The sequence below is a fragment of the Mustela lutreola genome, chromosome 4 (assembly GCF_030435805.1).
Source record: "Mustela lutreola isolate mMusLut2 chromosome 4, mMusLut2.pri, whole genome shotgun sequence".
Classification (NCBI taxonomy): Eukaryota; Metazoa; Chordata; class Mammalia; order Carnivora; family Mustelidae; genus Mustela; species Mustela lutreola.
In genome coordinates this window covers 5,941,612-5,961,524 of record NC_081293.1, presented here as the reverse complement: position 1 = coordinate 5,961,524, position 19,913 = coordinate 5,941,612, and the positions used below count along the sequence as shown (strand labels likewise).

Here is a 19,913-nt window from a genome sequence, read left to right as displayed (position 1 = left end):
TGTTTCAACACGCCAAACAGAAGAACCTGCCATACTTATAAGGAATTTAGTTTCAGCTCTAAAAAATATTTACACCCATTTTAAGTGGCAAAGTCAGTAGCCACTGACCATGGAACCATAAAACAGAAAATTACTCCCTCTTAAAGTTTTACAGGCTGCTCTGTAAAAATACAGTCAGGATCTGACTTGAAATTAACCTGGCAGCAAAAAAACCAATCTTTCCAATGACTTCCATAGCGGGGATCACATAGAGGGCTTGTAGGTTCAAAGAAAACCAGAGGGCAGCTCCTTCGAGCCAGAAATCCAGAGTGGGTGCCATTCTCCCAGACGGCCACTCCCACTTCTTCGTTTAGTGCCTGTTTATATGAATTACCAGTACTTACCAGAAAAGAGGAAAACATTTGTTGTGTATATTCTCTAAGAAGATTAGGTCAGGAGAGAAAACCATAGTCAGCAGAACCTTACTCCTTCAGCTCCTTAATACAATGGAGTACTCAGCCATGTTCCGTTTGCAAAAACTGTGGAGGAGGTCATGGTTTCTTAGAAGGGCAACGTTCTGTTTGTTTAATGGAGATGCCAGAGTAGGTTCGAGACCACCCCCTGTCTGAGGGCTGGGGCAAAGGGGACACTGCATTTTCAGAGCAGGGATGGTGCCAGAATGAGGTGAAACCTCTTCTTTAATTGATAGAATGGAGCAGGGGTCCCCTGTGGGGCAGTGTATCAAAGCTATTTCCCTCTTAAATTCATAAGAAATAAGTCCTAAATATTCTTCCAATTTTGTTCCCTTTATTAACATGTAGAGCCCCAAAATGAAAAAAAAAATTATCCTTATAGAGTAATAAACCTAGGTATCTGCCTTCCAAGGTTAATGTTATTATGAAGACAAATTGGATAGCGGCTAGGAGGTCGATCAAGCATTTGCAGTGGTAAATAGTTAAAAAGCTCAGACTTTTGGCTGCTGGGGCTGGAGGCAGGACCATTGGAAAATCATTCTAGTAGAAATGTTTGGTAAGACCGCAGTTCATCTAAGAAACTGAGTGATGACGGCAACCCCAGTGCCCCAGTGCCCTGGTTCATCTCAGTGCTGGGGGGAGTCCTGTATTGTAATGATTTGACCAAAACTTTGAAACTTTTTCTCCATAAAAGGGGTAGACAGGCTTCCACTGGGTTATTTTTCACACACTCACCTAACCTGTGTACGACTTGATGCGTGGTTTGGTTTTTATAAATAGTCCCTAAAATATTATGGGATCTAGAAGACCATAAATAGAGCTAGAAAAAGGTTGAGTTACATATAAGAAGCATGAAAGGTAATGGCCTACTTTTACAAAGTTGGTAGAAGTAGAGCTGTTGGAGAACTGCAGGGAGGTGAGTGGCACTTTGCCGTCAGCCCCGTGGTGCCCTCGACTTACCATGACGATCCCTCCCGACTGCTCTGCGGTACACATGCTCATGATCGGGGCCATGCCAATGGTCGTCCCTTGGAAATAAACCCCGCTGAGAAACAAAAAACAAAACAACTTTCTTAAATTAATACAGAATGAGGACATTTCCTAACATTAGAAATCATTTTGGTCATTCTTGCATTCCAAAAAGAAGAGCACAGACACGTGCAAAAAGGCAGAGAGCCACGGGGGGCATGTTTACAGGTGATTTGTGTCCTTAATTCCTCTCAAATGTATTTTGCATTGTGGTCCCATAATCCCTTCAGATTTTTGTTTGCAACACTCAGGCCATGACCAGTCCTGACCTTTGTACTTATGAGTTGTATCCTGCCTATTTCCGACGGATTAGAGGATCCTGCTCCTTTGAAACATGTGCTGATGGAAGTGCTAGGAAGAGTCACAGAGAATCACTGGCAACTAAATGAAATGCACATGGTGATTTACTAGATTTTCTGTTTTAGCTGAACTTGGTTTCCTGTGGACAATTACAATTAATCCAGAAACCCAAACTCTTTCAAGTGTCTTGCTAACATAGCTGGCAACAATGATGTTGGTGGAGAAATGATTGATCCTCTGGAGCCCATGCAGAATGAAAACCCACGTCGGGAGGAAGCCTCCGCACCCCCGGAGGAAGGTTCCAGTAGGGGATGTTGTGGCTTAGGTGCAGGCTTCCCCCATGTGGATTCTTAATGTGGAGTCTAATAACGTGAAGCCCTGTTTAATGCCAGTGCTCATATGCGACCCTCGTGCATTAAAAATGAAACATTGTTCGTATTTGTTGAATCTCCTTTAAATGACTTACTCATGTTACCTTGACCACATACATACATAGCCTATACATACTCTGTTTGAGAAGTTAGTTATTTTGACAGTGTTCGACAAAAGGAAGTAAGTCTATATAAAATCTTATCTGTGTATATATGTATATGTTTATCCATCCATCCCTTCCTATCATACTCATATGTGCAGTAGTTGGGGTTACAGGTTTTATATTTACATTTATATAGACCATTTTAACAGATACAATTATATATATATGTGTGTGTGTGTATGTGTATATGTGTATATATATATATATATATATAATAAGAGGCCAATTTATTTCCAGATGTTCAAGTTGGACAGACTCCATTTGGGAAAAAGAATTAAAACAAAATACTCTGACTCAAAATTTCTAAAATGTACTTTAAGTAGTTTGGGATTAATCAATGCATAAAATATGAGGCAACCGCAAATATCCAGGGTGGGAACAAAAACAAACAACCCCGTGAAAATGGCCAGAGTAAATTATCAGGGAATGCCAACAGCCTTAGTTCATACGTAGGCATTTTCTAACCAACTGAGCCACCCAGGCGTCCCATACGTAGGCATTTTCTAAAGTGAGGATGGGGTGAGAATGGTTTTTAACTTCCCATAATTTTTGTTTCAAAGGTTTTATTTATTTATTTGAGAGAAAGAGAGAGAGAGAGAGAGAGCACATGCACACAAGCAGAGGGAGGGGCAGAGGGTGAGGGAGAAGCAGACCCCCCCCCCCCAAGAAGGGAGTGGGGCTTGACCCCAGGACCCTGAGTTCAGGACCCGAGCTGAAGGCAGATGCTTAACTGACTGAGCCACCCAGGTGTCCCATCTTCCTATAATTTTTTAAGGAACTAGATATAACTTGCCAAAGAAAAATGTCTGACCCCGAAGCTTCCAATTCAGTGAAACGAGCTGCATGAGAACATGGGAATAATAGCATCAACTGTTTAAGGGTCTTAATAAAAAGTTGTTCAATTTGGGGAAAATCTATTCCTTACCAATGTGGATGATGATAAGAATTTTTTTCTTTCAAATATAAAGGTATTTGAATATCTTTCCAATATATTATATTATAGCTCTACTTTCCCTCATTTTATTATCTTCATGACCCGATACTACTGTTGCCTTCTCCCAGCGGACTGGGGACTCCTGAGAGTAGGGAGGCTTACCATGCTGGCCATCGCTATGTTCAAAGGACCTAAAACATACTTGCTTCCTGACTGGTGCTCAATACACACTGATTGAAAGAACGCAGACCCCTAGGGTCCTCTGATCTAGAAAGCCAAAGTCATGGCGAAACAGGAGGAGGAATGAACATTTCCTTTCTCCAGGCATCTGGCAATAATTATCCTAATGCATCATCTTCACATCTTGCATAAACATTTTTCACTAATAGTGAAAGAAAATGAGCTTTTTTTTTTTTAATAGCCTACTCAGGACAATTTTATATTAAGACAAAGACTAGAAAGATTTGCAGAGAGGAAAATGTCCAGGTGATGAAAAAAGAAAATAAGAGATTTCTTACAGGGATAGGTTTCCTCAGGGGTTCAAAGGAAGGCTTTCCTGATGGACCCCCAGTTTGGTCAGGATCAGTGCCCCACTGATGTGGACTGGAAAGCACCCTGGTACAAGTCAGGGTGCTCTGCAGTTTTGGGGACTGCCAGGTGACGCTAAGAGGAAACGGGATTGCTGGGGTCACTCTTTAAGCAAAGCAGAGACAATGGATCCCCCTACCTGATGAGCTGGGCATTGTCATGCGATTTGCGAGGTAGAAGCTTCATCTTTCTCCAATCCAGAAATTCATGGAGGCTTGTGAACGGGTCCTGACTTATGGAGCATTTGTCGATGTCATTCCACACCTCCACGCCCACCAGCACTATCCGAATGTTCAGGGATCTGTAAAACTGACCAAGCAGACACCCTCTGGGGATCACATTCATGAGAGCTCAAAAGGCAGGGTAGAACGTATTTGCATGTTTTGAATTTCACTGACATGGGTGAGGAAAAGATCTCTGTGCTCCGTCTTTCCTGCAGCACTGGAATTTAAGAAGTATTTGCAGTGTCTGATGCAAAGTGATGTGTTCATTGCATTTCCAATGTTGTTGACCAGTTAGATGCCAAAGTTCATAGGCTTTTTTAGTATATGTGCTGCCGAAGCGAGCACATAAAGTTCATAGGCTTTTTGATGTCTGTCCTTACTTGTATGGAAGCACGCAGTTCACACGGTTCGCTGGCGATTGAAAATGTGCAGATAAATGTGTACTATCCCTAAAGTAGCTACATTATACCTAAAGACTGCCCGTGAGTAACTACTGTGGGGAAAACAATGAGGGAATTAGAATCTTTCAGAACACTCTGCCAAGGACAATAATATGTTCCTTTAAAGCAAAATGTTCTACCTAGGAGTTACTGAAAATGAATCTGCAGTAATTTTTCAACAAAGACTCAGACCTGGCTGATGTGATCACATCCCATCACTTATAATCTACCTAGAAAGTTTTAGTTAAATGCACAAATCAGTCTTTTGGAACAATAAAGCCATACGCAGAACCCTTCTTCTGGAACTTCAGTGACCATCTTCTTCACAGCCGGACTCAAGTTAGCTCACCAGCGGCATCACGGGAAGGATCTTCCAGAGGAAGTTCCTGTTTCATAGGCTTGTGAAATCAAGCTTCAGATATACACCAAAGCATCTTCTCATTGCCTGTGTGTCTCCTGTCTTTATATACTCCCGACTTGACTTCAAACTACAGCCCTTTCTCCACAAGCAGATCATCCCGGGGCAGAGGTGGGAGGAGCAGCTCTTCGGATGGCTAAGGGATAGTCTGGTCGGGGACAAGACGACCGGTCAGGACAGAAGGAGGATCTACCCACTGCCTCCAACTCTCCCGCTGCCCGCCATGTGCATTACAATGAGGAGGTGGCTCTGCGCTCGGGGCCCAGGGGGTGAGGACATGGGATCACCGGGGTGGTGTAAACTCATCGAGTGCCTGTGATGGGTGAGGCGAGTTGCAGTGGGCAATGGGCATATCCTCATTTTCTGATACTCCAGGTAGCCCAGGTGAAAGATGTAGCAGCCCAAGTCAGGCTTCAGATGTGAGCTGGTCCTGTTTTATGCTACACGCATCTGGGACAAGTAGCAAAAGTCACAGAGGCTTCTCATTGGGTGGTTAAGTCCCATCTGGATGTGGCGAGTTAGTGGGCCATACGGTCCCCAAGTCCAAGCATCTGACGCCCGTTCTGACCCACCGGGGACAGGCTCATCGCTTCCCCTGCCTATCTCCCCGCAGTCATCTGGCGAGCATTAGGTTAGCCCAAGGCTGTGACTGGAATGCACACTACGTCACAGAATGTAAGCTGGTTGCAGTGGTCCCACCAGGCTTCAAGCAGATCACAATTACAGGCATTACATTAATAAGTTAATGAGACAATTCTCCGACCTACATGCAGCCCAACAGCTTGTTTTTAATCAAGAATTGCTTGCTTCGTGGTATGGACTTGCAAGCTCCCAGCCTAGGCTTCCTGGGCAGAATGAAGCTCCCGGACTCTTCTGGAGCTCTGGCTGCCCGTGTCCGGCTGCTGCCCTTTGGCCGGGAGACCACACTTTGCACTGGGTCAGGCAGAGGTAACAGTGATCAGGAGGTGGAAACGTCCGAGCTCCAGGGCCGAGGTCCACACCGGCGCGCTAAGCCCTAACTCAGAGCCAGATGCCCCGTGTGGGCTTCACGTGGTCATCTGTGAAGGGCACACTGAGTTTGCCTCTGACAAGGACGGGTTGACTAAGGTCTATAAAAAAGCACTGTTCCTCAGAGCTAGCCTCTGTGCTGGCCAACAAAGGAGCTTATGGTGGAATGACAGGAGGGAAGCTGGGCAGGGGGCCTGGCAGCAGCCTGCCCAGCCCACGCACCCCAGAATGTGGGGGTGCAGCCTGAGAGCGGCGGCAATGATTCACCCACGGACACCGCGGCAATGAGCATTTGCTTGGCTCCTGCTGTATACCAGGCTTGGCCTTGGCAGCGTGAACAAGGATTAGGATAGCCTTGTCCTTGGCTCCCAAATGCTCAGAGGTCAGCAAGAGGATCAACGCTGGGGACACTTAGCTACTGAGAGAGTCCACTCCAACAGACTGAACGACCAAGAAAGGGCGTGAACAGGAGGTTCACAGGGTGCTGTGCTGAGGGTCAACGAAACCTTTCTGGAAGAAGAGGGTCTGAGAAAAAATGAGTGGAGGGAAGAGCAGACCCGGTGGGATCCGACACGAGAACCGCTACCCTTCAGGCGACCAGCTTGGGAGAGGAGAAAGGAGACTCCCATGAGCTGGAAAATACCTGAAGAAATTAAAAGCACAGAAGATAAGCCTGTTTGGAAGCAGGTCACAGAGGGTCCGCGCCAGCGAACCTGCCACTGGTGTTAAGCTCTTACTGGATATGAAGTGGGACTGGTGGGGGGTGGAAGGTTACAGCGGCGAAGTCTGGGCGATCACGTACGTCCAGCGCCCCACCCTGCAAGTGAATCAGGACCCGGGAGCGCCTCCTAGTTCCTAGGCATGAGCTTTGCTTCCGGCTATGAGCATCGGACCTGCTTTCCATGTTTTACTTAAGGGGGGGTGGTTTCCAGGATGCTTCAGAATGTCACCTTTGTACTCAATGACTCCCTGGTCTTCCAGTCCGGGATGTCCTTCTCCCCCTTCCTTTCAGGCCGCCCCAGCCGGCCAAGCAGTGGTTATTTCACAATGGCCAAGGAGAGCCAAGCTTTCTGCAAATGAGGAAGTTGCCACTGGAACCGTCATTGTTTTGGGGCCGAAGACACTCCGACTTGGAGAGAGACAGAGGTGAACTTTGGAACATCTGCCAGAACCCACGGCTGGTCAGGTGGCAGACTTGGGTGTGCAGAGTATCTGGAGGAGCCCGGGTCACGCAGCACGCTCTTCAGGGTCTGGTGGGGGTGGCTGGATGGGTGTGCTCGGCCGTTCAGCTCTCTCTTGGCCAGAAAGGCAAGAACTGCTGGGCTGGCAAACTCTATGGAGTCCATCAGGTCTTTCCTGAGGTATGTGGTCCTTTAATTACGAGTGCAAGTTATTAACAACCCCCCGATTGCCAAGGTACCTGGGCAGCCATGCCTTTAAATGTTTCCCTGTGACTCCAACGTGCGGGCAGGTGTGCAAAGCCCTGTGTTAGAGGGAGGGCGGTCAGCCCCAGGCAGACGGATAGCTTTGTTCCTCGGGGGTGCAGCGGGGGGCCAGCAGCTCAGACAGGTTCACGCTCTCCTTGCAAACAGGCAAACAGAGTTGTTGCTTTCCTGCCCCCAGGATTAGCCCAGACTTCTGGGGTTTCCTCCTGGTCTGGATCATCTTTGCCAAGGGTGAGTTCCCAATCTCCTCATTCTCGGTGAGCAATCTTCCAACAGTTGATTGAACCAAAAGCCAATTTTGGGGTCTCAGGACGGTGGAGCCGATGTGTCACTTGTAAATGACAGCCTGCCCTCAGGGGGACTCTGGACACAACCCAGGGATACCTGGGTTAAGAGGCCTCTTGGGAGTTCTCTAGAGGGTCAGTTTCATCCTACTGGGGTTTTGACTCTAACTGGGGATACTGAGAACTCCTCCCCCCCAAAAAAACCCACTGGGATTCTGGCCAGAAGAGAGCCTAGAGGGAGATGTAGCCCAAGGCTACCACAGTCCAGACCGTGTGCATGGGTTAGCATCTCCCAGAGCTGCTCCAGGCTGGGAATTCTGTGCTCAGAGGAAGGGCAAGTCATTGTTCCAGCCCAGGACCAGAACCCGGTCTCCCTGCCAAGTCAGAAGAGGTGTGTTCCATTCCCTCCACCCTGTTTCTAAACATTTACATGCTTTGAATGATTTAATTACCCGAAAAAGAACTTACCTTGTCAACGTGATTAGCAATCTCTATTAATCGCTGCTTAACTTTTTCCAGATCTTTTCCTTGCCTCTGAAACTTAATAATTTTAAATGTCAGCATTAACAACAGCAAGAATATCAATCAAATCTCATCTTCCCTGCTCCTGGAAACGTGAAGTCTTAAGCTTCCCAAACCACCCGGGACCCTCCACGGCTTACGGTGAAATGAGTTCCCATCCTGACGAGTAATTTCCCTGTCTGGGGACTTTCTGCAACTCCCTGAAATTTGCCCAAGCCAAGTGCTCAGAAGACAGTAACTTCTGCGATTTTTCCAGCCTCATAAATGATGGAGGCCGTGACATGTTTTGGCAGAGAAAACAGACAATGAGAAGGCAGTCCAAAGCCATTTTTCATATCATCAACTTGATTTTAACTTCCTCAGAAATTTCCTTTATATTTGTTTTTTAAAAACTAAACAGTAAAAGTAATAGAAGCTCATGGCACCGAGTCGAACAGCAAGGAGGAGAAGGGGGGAACGTTAATGAATCCCCTTCTCCCCTCATCTGACCTTCCTGCATGGGAACGATTCTCTGAGCAACTGTCAAGCCGGTGTCGTTCACGGGTGTCGGCTGATTTCCCGAGAAGAAGTTGCCTGATTCACAACATGGACTGGAGGCAAGGAACGAATGCAGAGAAGATCGTCTAAAATGATGGTCATGGAATTGGAAACTAACTGGAGAGAAAACTAACCTAGCATCAAAGCAGGCTTCAGAAGGTAGGGTTTTCTGCTGTATACCCCCGCGGCCTGGATTCTTCAATTCATTTTGGGTCAGGAGGGATGGACAATTTTGCACCAAACTTTCCTCCCAAATGTGTCAGAATATATTCTAAAGTCATCTGCCATTTCCCCCAAGTAACTTCTTCTGGAGACCTTAGCTACAGAGTAGCTCTGCTTTTCCTGAAGTCCTGGTTTTTACTTGGTAATATCAGATACATTTACCATATTTGGTGCTCTCTAATACCAAAAACCACTTTTTTCAATGGGTTGTTGCAATGTTTTTAAGGGCTCATGGAATATGGAGTTAATCAGAACAAGTAATAACCTGCTACACATTTTCGTTTCTGTATTTATTTATTTACTTATTTATTTATTTTAACCAACTGTACTGCGAAGTTTGAGAAAGTTCTTACCTCCCGGTTGTCTGCTACAATAACCAGCTCTACGTACTTGGTCATCTTGAGGGTTTCTCTTTTATGCTGCCAAAAGCAAACACAGATTTGATTTCCCTTCACACCTCTCTGGGGCTTCCAGCACACTGCCTGTAACTCTGGACCCCAGCACTTTGCCCAAGGGGAGACTATCTTCACCACCGCCACCGGCAGCATCCCCCCCCACCACCCCGTTCCCTCTAAAAGTTCATCTCCAACCCCAACGACCTCTGTCAAACCTCCTGCCCATGAGTGACTGGTTTCCCTTTCCACGTGGGAAATCCTTAAGAAAGGAATCCGGTGAGCCTGCTGAATTGCTGACGGTGGGATCAGAACAAGTCAAGACCATTAGTCAATGAAACAGGCACATGACGAACAAGACAAAGCCTCTGGAACAGGAGCCGGCTGACGGCCGCTCGTTCGGGTGGCACGTGGCACAGAGCAGATCCCTCCAGAAGATGACGGATTCAGTGTCTTCTCTGTGTTGCTTTCCCCTTTACGATCGAGTGTTGGGATTGAGGAAAGTGAAAGAGAATGTATTTTGAGGAGAGACTGCATGACCCTTGTGGGGAAACACTAACTAACCCGCTTCAGGCAGCTGATTTCTTGTGGCCGATCATGTAAACATCACGTCAGAGCAAAGGACGATGGCGGTCCGGAGACCAAGGGGACAGCCAAGCTGATAAACGGAACAGAGTCAGATGAAGAGGTGGTGCTAGCAGTAAGACCAGAAGGAAATGGAAGAGACAGAATAGAAAGAAACAGAGTCAAGAAAAACTAGAAAGACTGAACTATTTGCCATGGGAGCAGAGGGCGGGCGGGAGGCGGAGTGGGACAGTTGGGAGGAATGAGGGAGCTGCACATGAAGGCGCACGGATGGAGAAGATGTCCAACTCCCTCTGAACTAAAGGCAGCCTCTGAAGTGGGTTACATTTTAATCAAGTTTCCTCAAAAAAAACATTTGCACTCTTCCATGAATTACTGGGAGAATCCCAAAGGCATTTTTAGGAGAAAAAGAGCAATTCATGGAGGGTGGTCTCAAAAAGCAAACATTAAAAACGAAAAAACAAAGCCTTCTGTTTCTGCAATAAAATGTGGTTGGAGGAAACCGGGGGCTGAGGTGGGCTCGGTCCTCGCCGGCAACGGCCTGGTTTCTGCGTTAACGGCACTGTTTCACGTTTAAAACTCTCATGCTCTAACCACGCTTTCAGACAAAAGCAAAAATGACCGAGGCATGCTTTGAATCAGCTTTCCAGTCACATAATCCTGAGGGACACATCTTTTATAAAACAAATCCCCGTCAGTCCGGGATCTTCCAAACAGAGTTTTACAAGAAAAATGTTTGTATCATAGCAGTGTTCCTGTTCACTGCCCAACCGTGCTGATTCATGAATTTAGGGATCCCTCAAGAAATCTGGAAACCTTATGGAGAAGGGAAAAATAAAGCACCAGAAAAGGTATAATTTCTCATACTTTTACAAGGTTATGAGAAAAAAAGTCAAGCTTAGTGACTACATGGTGCAGGTGTGCTTCCTGGTGATAACTGCCTACTCAGAGAGGAAGAAAGATGAACCCCAGTGGTACCCACTGGTGTCCACAGAATGAGCCACCTTTAAAAGGGGCGAAGATCTTACCCCTTTTCCTTCTCGAGGTGTGAAAGAAGCTGATGTCTCTGTCTGTCCCCTCCCCACCCCCCGTGCCAACTTCCCGATTAACCATGAACACATACAGCTAATCATACAAAAGAACATAGAGCTCTGTGGCAGAAAAAAACCCAATTAATCTCCCCTTGAAAAACCCGCTGAAAGGGCCTTGGTTGTTTAGATGTTTATACCTTTCAGACCACGAAGGGGTGAAATAAATGATTGGGGGATTTTTCCAAATGACCTTGGATCACCGTTTAGAAAATACACAATTCCAGATAATGAAAACAAACACATGAACACAATTTTCCTGTCTCTGCAGTTTTCAGAGAAGTCCAAACTTTCTCATGAATTCAGAGAAATGCAAGCTCAGAGAGCAGCCTAACCACATAATAATAAAAAACCCTGGGGGAGGGGCCGGCTCATGGCCGCGAACATTCATTCTTCCATCAGCGGCACACAGAGAGGCTTAAATTACCTCCACATGACTTCGACCTATCTGGGCTGTCCGGTTAAAAAGAAAAAAAGAAATCGTATTTAAAATTTTTGATATGCAGAGCAACATTTGAAACTGGTGGCTTGACTGAATTTTCATTTTTGGGGTTATAAACAAAAGCCCTTCCCCAAACAGATAGGAGCATTAGCGTCTGAGGATGGCCCAGTGGTCTCCGTTCCAAGGCGGAGACCGAGGCGTTCTCGGAGTCTTGCTCAAGAAGGAACCAGTTCCCAGGCCTCTCAAAGTCATCACAGCCAAGTTCCCAAAGACAGGCTATCCCCCGACAGGCTGCAGAGGAAACTCTGGCACGGGGGCCTTAACCCAGCCCAACTCAAGTCAGAAAAGCAAGTCGAGATTAGGATTTCAATAAACGCTTATCATACCTCCTCCCTCCTCTGGATCAGACTCTGTGTATCTTTTATGCACCCCACAGATATCTACGATGGCTCTCTCTGTGTGTTTGGCACTAGGTCGGGTGCTGGGGACAGAGGGATAGACGAGAAACCCAAGGTACCGGACTCATGAGGCTCGCATTCCAGGAGGGGTTAGGAGACAGGGTGACAATAAAAAAATCAACAAAAATAAAGCTTAGTCTGTAGAAGGGGCAACAATAGACATAAACAGCGTGTGCAAGGAGAATAAAGATGGGGGCGTGTGATGAAGGCAGCTGCAGCCCGAGGATGAGAGGTCTGGATGTGTGCGGGGATCAGTGTTCAGGTAGATGGAACAGCAGCTGCAGAAGTTCTGAGGCTGGGAGGCCTTGGAGTGTCGTGGCAACAGGCATGATGGCTGCATGGTCTAGGGAGGGAGGGAGGAGTGTAGATGAGCTATGGATGGGGAAACTGTGGCCAGGGCAAGGAGGCTGAAGCATCCTCCAGTGACCTGAGCGCAACGGGGAGCCCCTGCACAGAAGCACGCTGGCTGCTGGGAGAATGGATCATGGGAAGACAGTAGTGGAAGCCAGGAGTGCGGGTGATTGCCGGTGACAGTTTGGGACAGGAACCGTGGAGATCGGCAAACAGACTCCAGCTGGATGTGATACAACCAGCAACACAAGGACCGCAACAATGAAGCCGGGGCCCATGCCTCTGTAGGTGGCCAGATCAGCAAATTAAATGAATCCAGTTTGGTTTGATTTTCCTCTGAGTGAAAAAGGGTCTCTGTCGGCTCCCGTGAGGCCTCCTCTGAGGCCACTTTGTGAATATTTATGAGCTGATCCCTGGTCCTTGCCTGCCAGGCCCTCTCTGCCGTCCTGCCACTGGCTTGTGCAGGGGTCCGGGGGTGGGGTGGGGGTGAAACACACGGATCACACCCGCGTGGGATACGGCCCCCGGGGCCCCACTGATGGGCGAGCTGCACAAGCAACCGGCAAGAGAGACAGTGAGCGGGAGGACGGGCTCCGCCTGACGGACTGAGTGCGAACAGGGACGCGGGCAGCACACTGCAGTGTGGTCCGCAAAGCCAATGGCGGCAGCAGCTCTGTTACTCATTGATTCAGAGTTTCAGGGGATGTAAGTGTCAACAGGAATCTGCACCTGGACAGTTTGGGGGCTCAACTCACGCGGAGGGAGGCTCGGAGCTCAGGGTCAGAGAGGCCATGGCACTGAGCAAGGTCTGGGAAGGGGCAGCCAAGGCAGCGCGAGGACCTGATTCGGGCGCTCGGGGCAGGTGTGGGCGCGCAGGTGGTCGAGTGCGAGAGGTGGCAGCCGTGCCCGCTGGAAAGACGGAGGCCACGTGGTTCCGGCCCCTTCCTGATGCTCAGCTCTGCTCAGGCTTGGCACGGGCTGTAGACTCCCGTTGCCGTGACTGTCTTCCACCGAACGAACGGGAGAGGCTGTCTAGGAATCGGAAGCCATCGCATAGGCCCATCGCAGAAGGGCCGTGTTTGGGGACACGCGGCAGCCGGAGCGAACCCGGCTTCCTACAGGAAGTATTGCCTTTTCCATTTGACTCATAATTACCCACGCTAATGGAGGGGAACCACAGCACAGATAATCCCCAAAGAAGGGGTAATTCAAACATAATTTACATTTGCCTTTGGGAGGCATTATGTGATTTTTCTCCCGCAGTGAATTTCCCAAGCCTTCGCCTCTCTCTGGCTCAGGCCAGTGTTAGAATCAGTCTGCCTTCTGGCCCGGCTCCTTGATGGAAGGAAGGAGCGTGGAGAGTCAGAGGGCGGCTGGGGGTGGGGGGCAGGGCACTAGGGAGGGGTGGGGAGGGGGGACTCCGGGACCCTGCAGAGGCGAGGTCACATTACAAGGCCATGTGACCGCAGGCGCCCTTCCAGGAGCCACTTGGGTTCTCACTCAAACTCAACGTAGGGCCTTGTAAAAATGACAAACCATAGCTCGAGCCTGTATTACTGCCGGTGCAAACCCCGAGCGCTGATTTATTCCTGCTGCTCTGTGAAAGGAAACGCAAATATCTGCAGAAAAACCTCAGCCTGCAAACCAGGCTTCGCCCTGGTGAACATTCCGCGGGGGCAGAAGATGCGGGCGGAAGGCGGGCACGGCTGCTGCATCGCAGGAACAGGAGGAGCCCGCAGCAGCCGCAGCAGTTACATTGATTTTTTTTTTTTTTTTTGAGTGTAAAATCAGGGGGTGGGAGTGAGGCAGGTGCGTGGCCTCCTTACGCTCACTGGAGTCGCTGTCCCAAAGCATGTGGTCTCCCATTCCAATCCCCAAGGAGTCCCCTTATTTAAGAATCACGTTTCATATCGTTTTCGTTGTGTAGATGTACTTTGTGTCATATTTTCCTCTTCCACTGAAACAATCACAAGGAGTTTTAGAGAAAAACGTTGAGGACAGAGCTGTTGCCTTGCCTTTTCAATTTAAAGGTTCATTTGCACCCCAATGTGCGTTATTAACAAAACAACATTGTTATTCAGGCTTTGTGCTCTCTTCTCTGAGTCGGGACTGGAAATTACGGTGCCAGCCACCGTCCCAGACAGCCAGAGGCTTCGTTAAGGAACTAAAATACGGCTGGCAAGCAGACACGGAGCCTTGTACTTCTGCGTGAAACGGTAAACGTATTCGGGTGTCACTTAAACTGTCAAGTTATAAATCTCACAATGTGGGCCCCGTACATTCAACAAGGTGATCCAAGACAAGCGCCTTGAAAACAAAATGCGAATGTCCTCCTTGTTTATGACTGGAAAACCTACAGCTTAATCACCTCTTCTCTGAGGTCTGGGATGAAGGCAAGAGTGTTTGAAGAGTAAAATAAACATGACCTGGGACCGTGGAGGTGGGTCTCTGTGATTCCAAGTCTTCAATCTGTCGCTCTAAAATGGGTGGGAGGGGGGAGAAAGGCAGGACGAAACTCTCTCGAGCTCTGTTCACGTGTGTGTGTGTGGGGGGGGTTCAAGCTCTGATCCCTGGGTCTCCACTCCTGAGTATCTGTGTCAAGGTGGGTCACCGTCCCAGACGGGTCCCCCCCCCCCCCGTGTGAAGGGCACGGGGGCAGCGCGCACCCGCCGTCGGAAACCTTGTGAGCAAAGTAGGAAATAGAGGACAGCAGGGTCACACAGGCAGATCACCGGGACAGGGAGAAACAACGAAACGGAATTGAAGGTTAGGGAAACACAATTCACAGGTGCGAGGGAAGTTTTACAAATGAGAAGAAAACATTTAGGATCATGTTTCCTGTTTGAACGCGGAATAAAAATGATGAGGAATGAACAAAGAGGAATAATCTGTACGCCGTACTGAGTGTTAAGTCAGGAAAGAGGAAATGTGCTGTCTTTTAAGTGGAACCTTGAAGAACATGTCTCTAGACCACCCAGTGTTAGCACAGTTGACATCGTATCTATGAAATCCTGATGCCTTGTCAACAGAGGAACAGGAAAGCCAGAGACGAAAATCAGGAAATTGTTCAGAATTTCCTATCTGGTTGCACTCATTCCAAGTCAGGGCCCCCAGCCAAATGTGGCTACCCTCACTCCTTTTTTAGAGTGTTCTACGGCTGGGGCGCCTGGGTGGCTCAGTGGGCTCAGCCTTCTGCTCAGGTCATAGTCCCAGATCCCGGGATTGGAGCCTCACATAGGCTCCCTGCTCAGTGGGGAGCCTGCCTCTCCCTCATCCCTTGCCCTTCCTCCCCGCTCACGCGTGTGCTCTAAGCTCTTTCACTCACTTTTTCTCAAATAAGTAAAATCTTTAAAAAAAAAAAACAAAAAAAACAAAAAACAAGAGTGTTCTGCTGTGGCCTGTGGCACCCAAGTAATACTGGACATAAAAAGGTCAGGCAGCCATTTGGGGTGGAGGTTTCCTGATAATGTACCAGAGAGTACCAGAGCCCCTGTGTTTCTGTCTGCTTAGCAGGCAGGAAGATCTGTGGCCCGGGCTTCACCAGGCAACGACTCTTCCCCATTCTGTGGCAGAAGGAGAGAAGTTTGATGAGCAGAGCCAGGAGCAGGTGGCCAGAAAACACGGGAGTGTTTGGACAGTCTCAGGAAGGAAGGAAGGACAGGCACGGGCAGCAGGGACAGTAAGCAACCCTCCTTAGCCACACCGTGTGGCCAAGATTCCATTCACCTCTGCAGGGGCACGCAGGCAAAGACTGGGGATGTTATGCAAATCATAACAAAGACCCCAGCTGTACAACGGACTTGCTAATATAGAAGGCTCCACATTGTCTTTCTCCTGCTGAGGAAGGGGAGCTGCATTCTTGTCTTGTTTATCATTGTGGGTGCAGTGGTGCAACCCTGGATCTATTCCACAGTAGCTTCTCACTGACCACAGTGTGTGGTAATTTTGTCGGCCTCTGAGCCAGACTTTACGCAGCACAGTCTGAGGAGTCTGAGGCAGCCATTTGCAAAAACAGTGATGGAGGTTTCGGTAACAGTGATGGATGCTGTGCGCACAAGATATCGCCCACTCCAGATCCCCCCACACAACATGCAGACAACGAAACTTCTCCAGCTGTCTTTGCCCTGGAGCCCCCTAGCTAGAGCCCCCACTCCCCGGAAGCATGACCCTGATTCCCCCCTACCCTTCTTGGCCACGTCCGGGAGGGTGGTGGGAGCCAGTTCCCTGCAGGGAGCGCAGACGTGCTGTGATGTGACCCGCAGGACCCCCACGTGCCCTTCAGCTTCTCCACCGGGAAGAGCTTGTATTTGTTTGTTTCACTTTCCATTGGTTCCAAGATATAGGTACTATTTTCAAATGTAATAAGTCCCCTGTTGAAGAAGAAATAAGAAAAAAATATATAATTTTAAGCGTAGTTTCTTGTTTATGGCCAAGGCTCTGTTCTTAATGAGAGAAGAAATACAAGGAGAAAAGCCAATTTATTTATATTCTCAGGTTTTTAATTGGGAAGGACATTTCTGAGCCACATGTTTGCATGGATTCATCTTGCAAATGTTTTGAAAACAAGTCTGGGAAATGTTTTGTTTCAAGTATTTTACTGTAAAGAGTTGACTGTGTTTAGCCTCTATGTGTTTTTTTTTTTTTTTTTTAATTTTGATTTATAATTTTTTTCTTCTCAAAGATATATTTCTGGGGAAAAGAGTTGAGAGATGTTTCATCTGCTTAGAAAGTAACTCTATCTGAGTTAGCAGATGGGAAGGGAAATCTTTTTCTTTAAAGGAAAATCCTTGCATGTGAATTATTCAGCCCGATCAACTACGCTTCCTAAATATTTGAAAGGATTCTGATAGGAGGTTGAGTATAAACCTACACTTATTTATGGGAGCCATGAATAAAGGAAGCTGTGTAGGCGCACGAAGCATTAGAACTGCTTCTGGAAGGCTGAGCTCTGCCCTCTGCTCTGTGTTAAAGTTGGATCACTCCACATAGGAACCACGACTACTGGGAGATGTCCCAGCCCCGAGGTTGGCGAGGCAGCCTTCAGAGTCTGGCAGTCTGGGGGTAAGCTCTAGGTCCGTGACCTTGACCTCTTTGAAGCTTGGTTTCCTTACCTGGAAAATGGGACTGTAATACCTATTTCTCAGGGCTGCTCTGTCATCCAGTTAAAACTTTTAGCCTGTGGAGGCCATAAATCAGTGTTTAAATGGGAGTTTAAGTCCTCTTTGTCATTAAAAAGGGCACATCCATGGATGAGGCTGCTGTTAACATGTTATTCCAAATACCAAACTCGTGACAATTTCAGGAAGATCTTGTGTTTTGATAACACGTCTGCCCACAGACGAGCCATTCATGACTCCCTGACGTGAAACGGAGCAGTAGTATGATAAATCCACTTCTGGGAATGAGAATAAAAAACCTTTGAAGTAACTTTTAGATTTGGGTATAAAAGTTTAAGTTCTTTTAAAAAAATAGACAAATGTGCTGAACATTCCACCTTGTAGAGACAGACAGTGGTATCAGGCCATGGACCACAGTGCTTGTCTGACCTAGGCAGTGTCTGCTTCCCAGAAACGAGCAGAGCTAACCCAGAGGTGTCAGCCTCCTTCAAGTGATGGGGAACATTGGCCTACTTGATGGTTTTTGTCTCTCTCTTTTCCAGAGTGAGACAGTAAAGTATTTTAACTTAAAAGGCTCTTTTTGATATTGAAAGATGGATTTTCTTTGGAGAAATGGCAATTTGAGTAATAGTAAACTGGCAGTTTTAAGACTTCCCACATAATAACAGAAGCTTCTAGGGACTTCCATTCTTTAGGCAACCACCATCTCTCCACTAGAGAAATGCCTCACATTTTCGAGTGAGACTTATTGCACTGTAAGCAGACATGTCTAACATAGTAAACCTTAACCTTTTTTGAGACATGAACCCTTTTACACTCTCCCTTGAAAAATACACATGTGTGTATATTGCAATATTTTGCAGATAATGTCTGAAGACTGGGAACTATGGATGAGGTTCAGGGGCTCCAGGTTTAGGGCAGCAGCTCTAATAAATAATTTATATTGCATCAACCCAAGGACTTGAGCCTGCCCTTGTCCTTAAGACATAGCTGAAAAAGTTGGTTTCTCCATCAGTTTTCTTCAGAAAATTTCAGCCTTTTTCCAAAACAGGGACCTTGTGAAATGTTCCCTTGTCATTCATTATTGCTTATTTCAGTCATTCACTCATGTTATGCCTATCGTTCCAAGTTTAGCCTGTGTGCTGTGGAAGCAAGCACCGTCCTATGTTTCTTGAAGGCCCATTTTATTTAGTTGCTCTTAAATTTTAATAGAATGATGGGATTTCAATACTCAAATAGTATGGAAGGAAGAGGTTTAAAGGAGTCAAGTGTGTATTTGGAATACAAATGGTGAGCAAATCCTCTCTACTCAGTTCATTGTTATTCAGCTGGTTTGCTCTATCAGTCCTATGTAATGAAGTTATAGACAAAGGCAAAGAGAAAGATCTTGCCCGGGATGCCTGTGCCCCAACTCATGTCTTTGTGTGTCTCTAGCAGATCACATGGACATGACTTTGGCCATCAACTCTGTTGGGGTGGCTTGTATCTCTCGTCTTAAAAAGTTCTTTGTGAAATAAGACTTAGATTTCTCAGTTTGGAATGGGTAACAGGGGATTTTTGTTTGTTAAAGTTCATTTTAAATAGTCTCAATTAAGAAAGAGTACTTAAAAATGATAGGCCAAGGGAATGTGGAAGACAGACACACTTGAAAGGAATATATGGATTTGCTAAAAAATCGACCTTCCTGTCCTAAAACAAAGATGATACCAACATTTCATTTGATACCGCAACGTTTTCTCTTTTGCGTTAGCGTTAAGTAGGCTGGACGCTCACAGTAAAACATGTCACTAAGTTGTAATCATGAGAAACAAATTACTGAAAAAGTTTTTCTACTTAATGGAAAATTTTTAGAAATTGTTACTTAGTCATAAAAATGTTCTCATATCTCCTTTTATCTTTCAAGTCATCCAAAGGCCAGATGTTGAGAAACTGGGGTGAAGGCTCTCCCTTCGCTCAGAACAATTGGCAGCCTGTAGGACAACTTAATTAAATAATTGCTTTGGACTGTCGTGGGTATAATTAATCATTTAGCCCTAGAGATTGCTGGAAACAACAGTGGACACAAAATTCAAGGATTCAGGGTTGCTGAGATGTAAAATTTTGATGTTCTCACAGCCCTTGCTGGCCCCAAGCTAGATAAGCGAGTGTAATTTAAGTGGAATGTCAAAGATATTTAGCTGTAAACTTAGATTTGGAAGTATCTCAGAGTATGGAATTTAAACCCAGCAGACTTTGAAGTTGGGGTTCTTTCCCCTTGCCAGAGTGGGGCAGAAAAATGAAGACCCCAGGTACCTTCTCTAGGGGGACATTAGGAGAAGTTGGGAGGATTGGGAGGATGCTGGAGGGTACGGGACCGGCCAGCATGGCAGGCAGTGGACTGGGGGTAGTTCATGGTGGAAGAAGAGAAAACGGGGGTTGGGAGTGACGAGGGCCACTCCGATGGTGCTCTGCCCGGGCTGTGCCCCTTGCACTAATCACCCAGTGGATCTGCACACGGTTGCAGCTCTGGGGATTGTCCCCACTGTCCAAGGCTGGTGGGAGG

General features: G+C 47.1%; 1 protein-coding gene across 2 annotated transcripts in view; it reads right to left on the bottom strand.

The window, feature by feature from the left end:
• Positions 1-19,913, bottom strand: part of ADAM12 (ADAM metallopeptidase domain 12) — a 331,503-nt gene that overhangs the window by 75,275 nt on the left and 236,315 nt on the right. For both annotated transcript variants that reach the window (XR_009353215.1, XM_059172861.1), the window contains exons 6-10: positions 16,438-16,624; positions 9,292-9,357; positions 8,126-8,197; positions 3,978-4,147; positions 1,413-1,497 (exon numbers count right to left, since the gene is read on the bottom strand). Coding sequence is in view for 1 of the 2 variants with exons in the window: in XM_059172861.1 (XP_059028844.1) it covers positions 1,413-1,497; positions 3,978-4,147; positions 8,126-8,197; positions 9,292-9,357; positions 16,438-16,624 (580 nt within the window). In the remaining variant the exon portion in view is untranslated. The remainder of the gene's footprint in view (positions 1-1,412; positions 1,498-3,977; positions 4,148-8,125; positions 8,198-9,291; positions 9,358-16,437; positions 16,625-19,913) is intronic.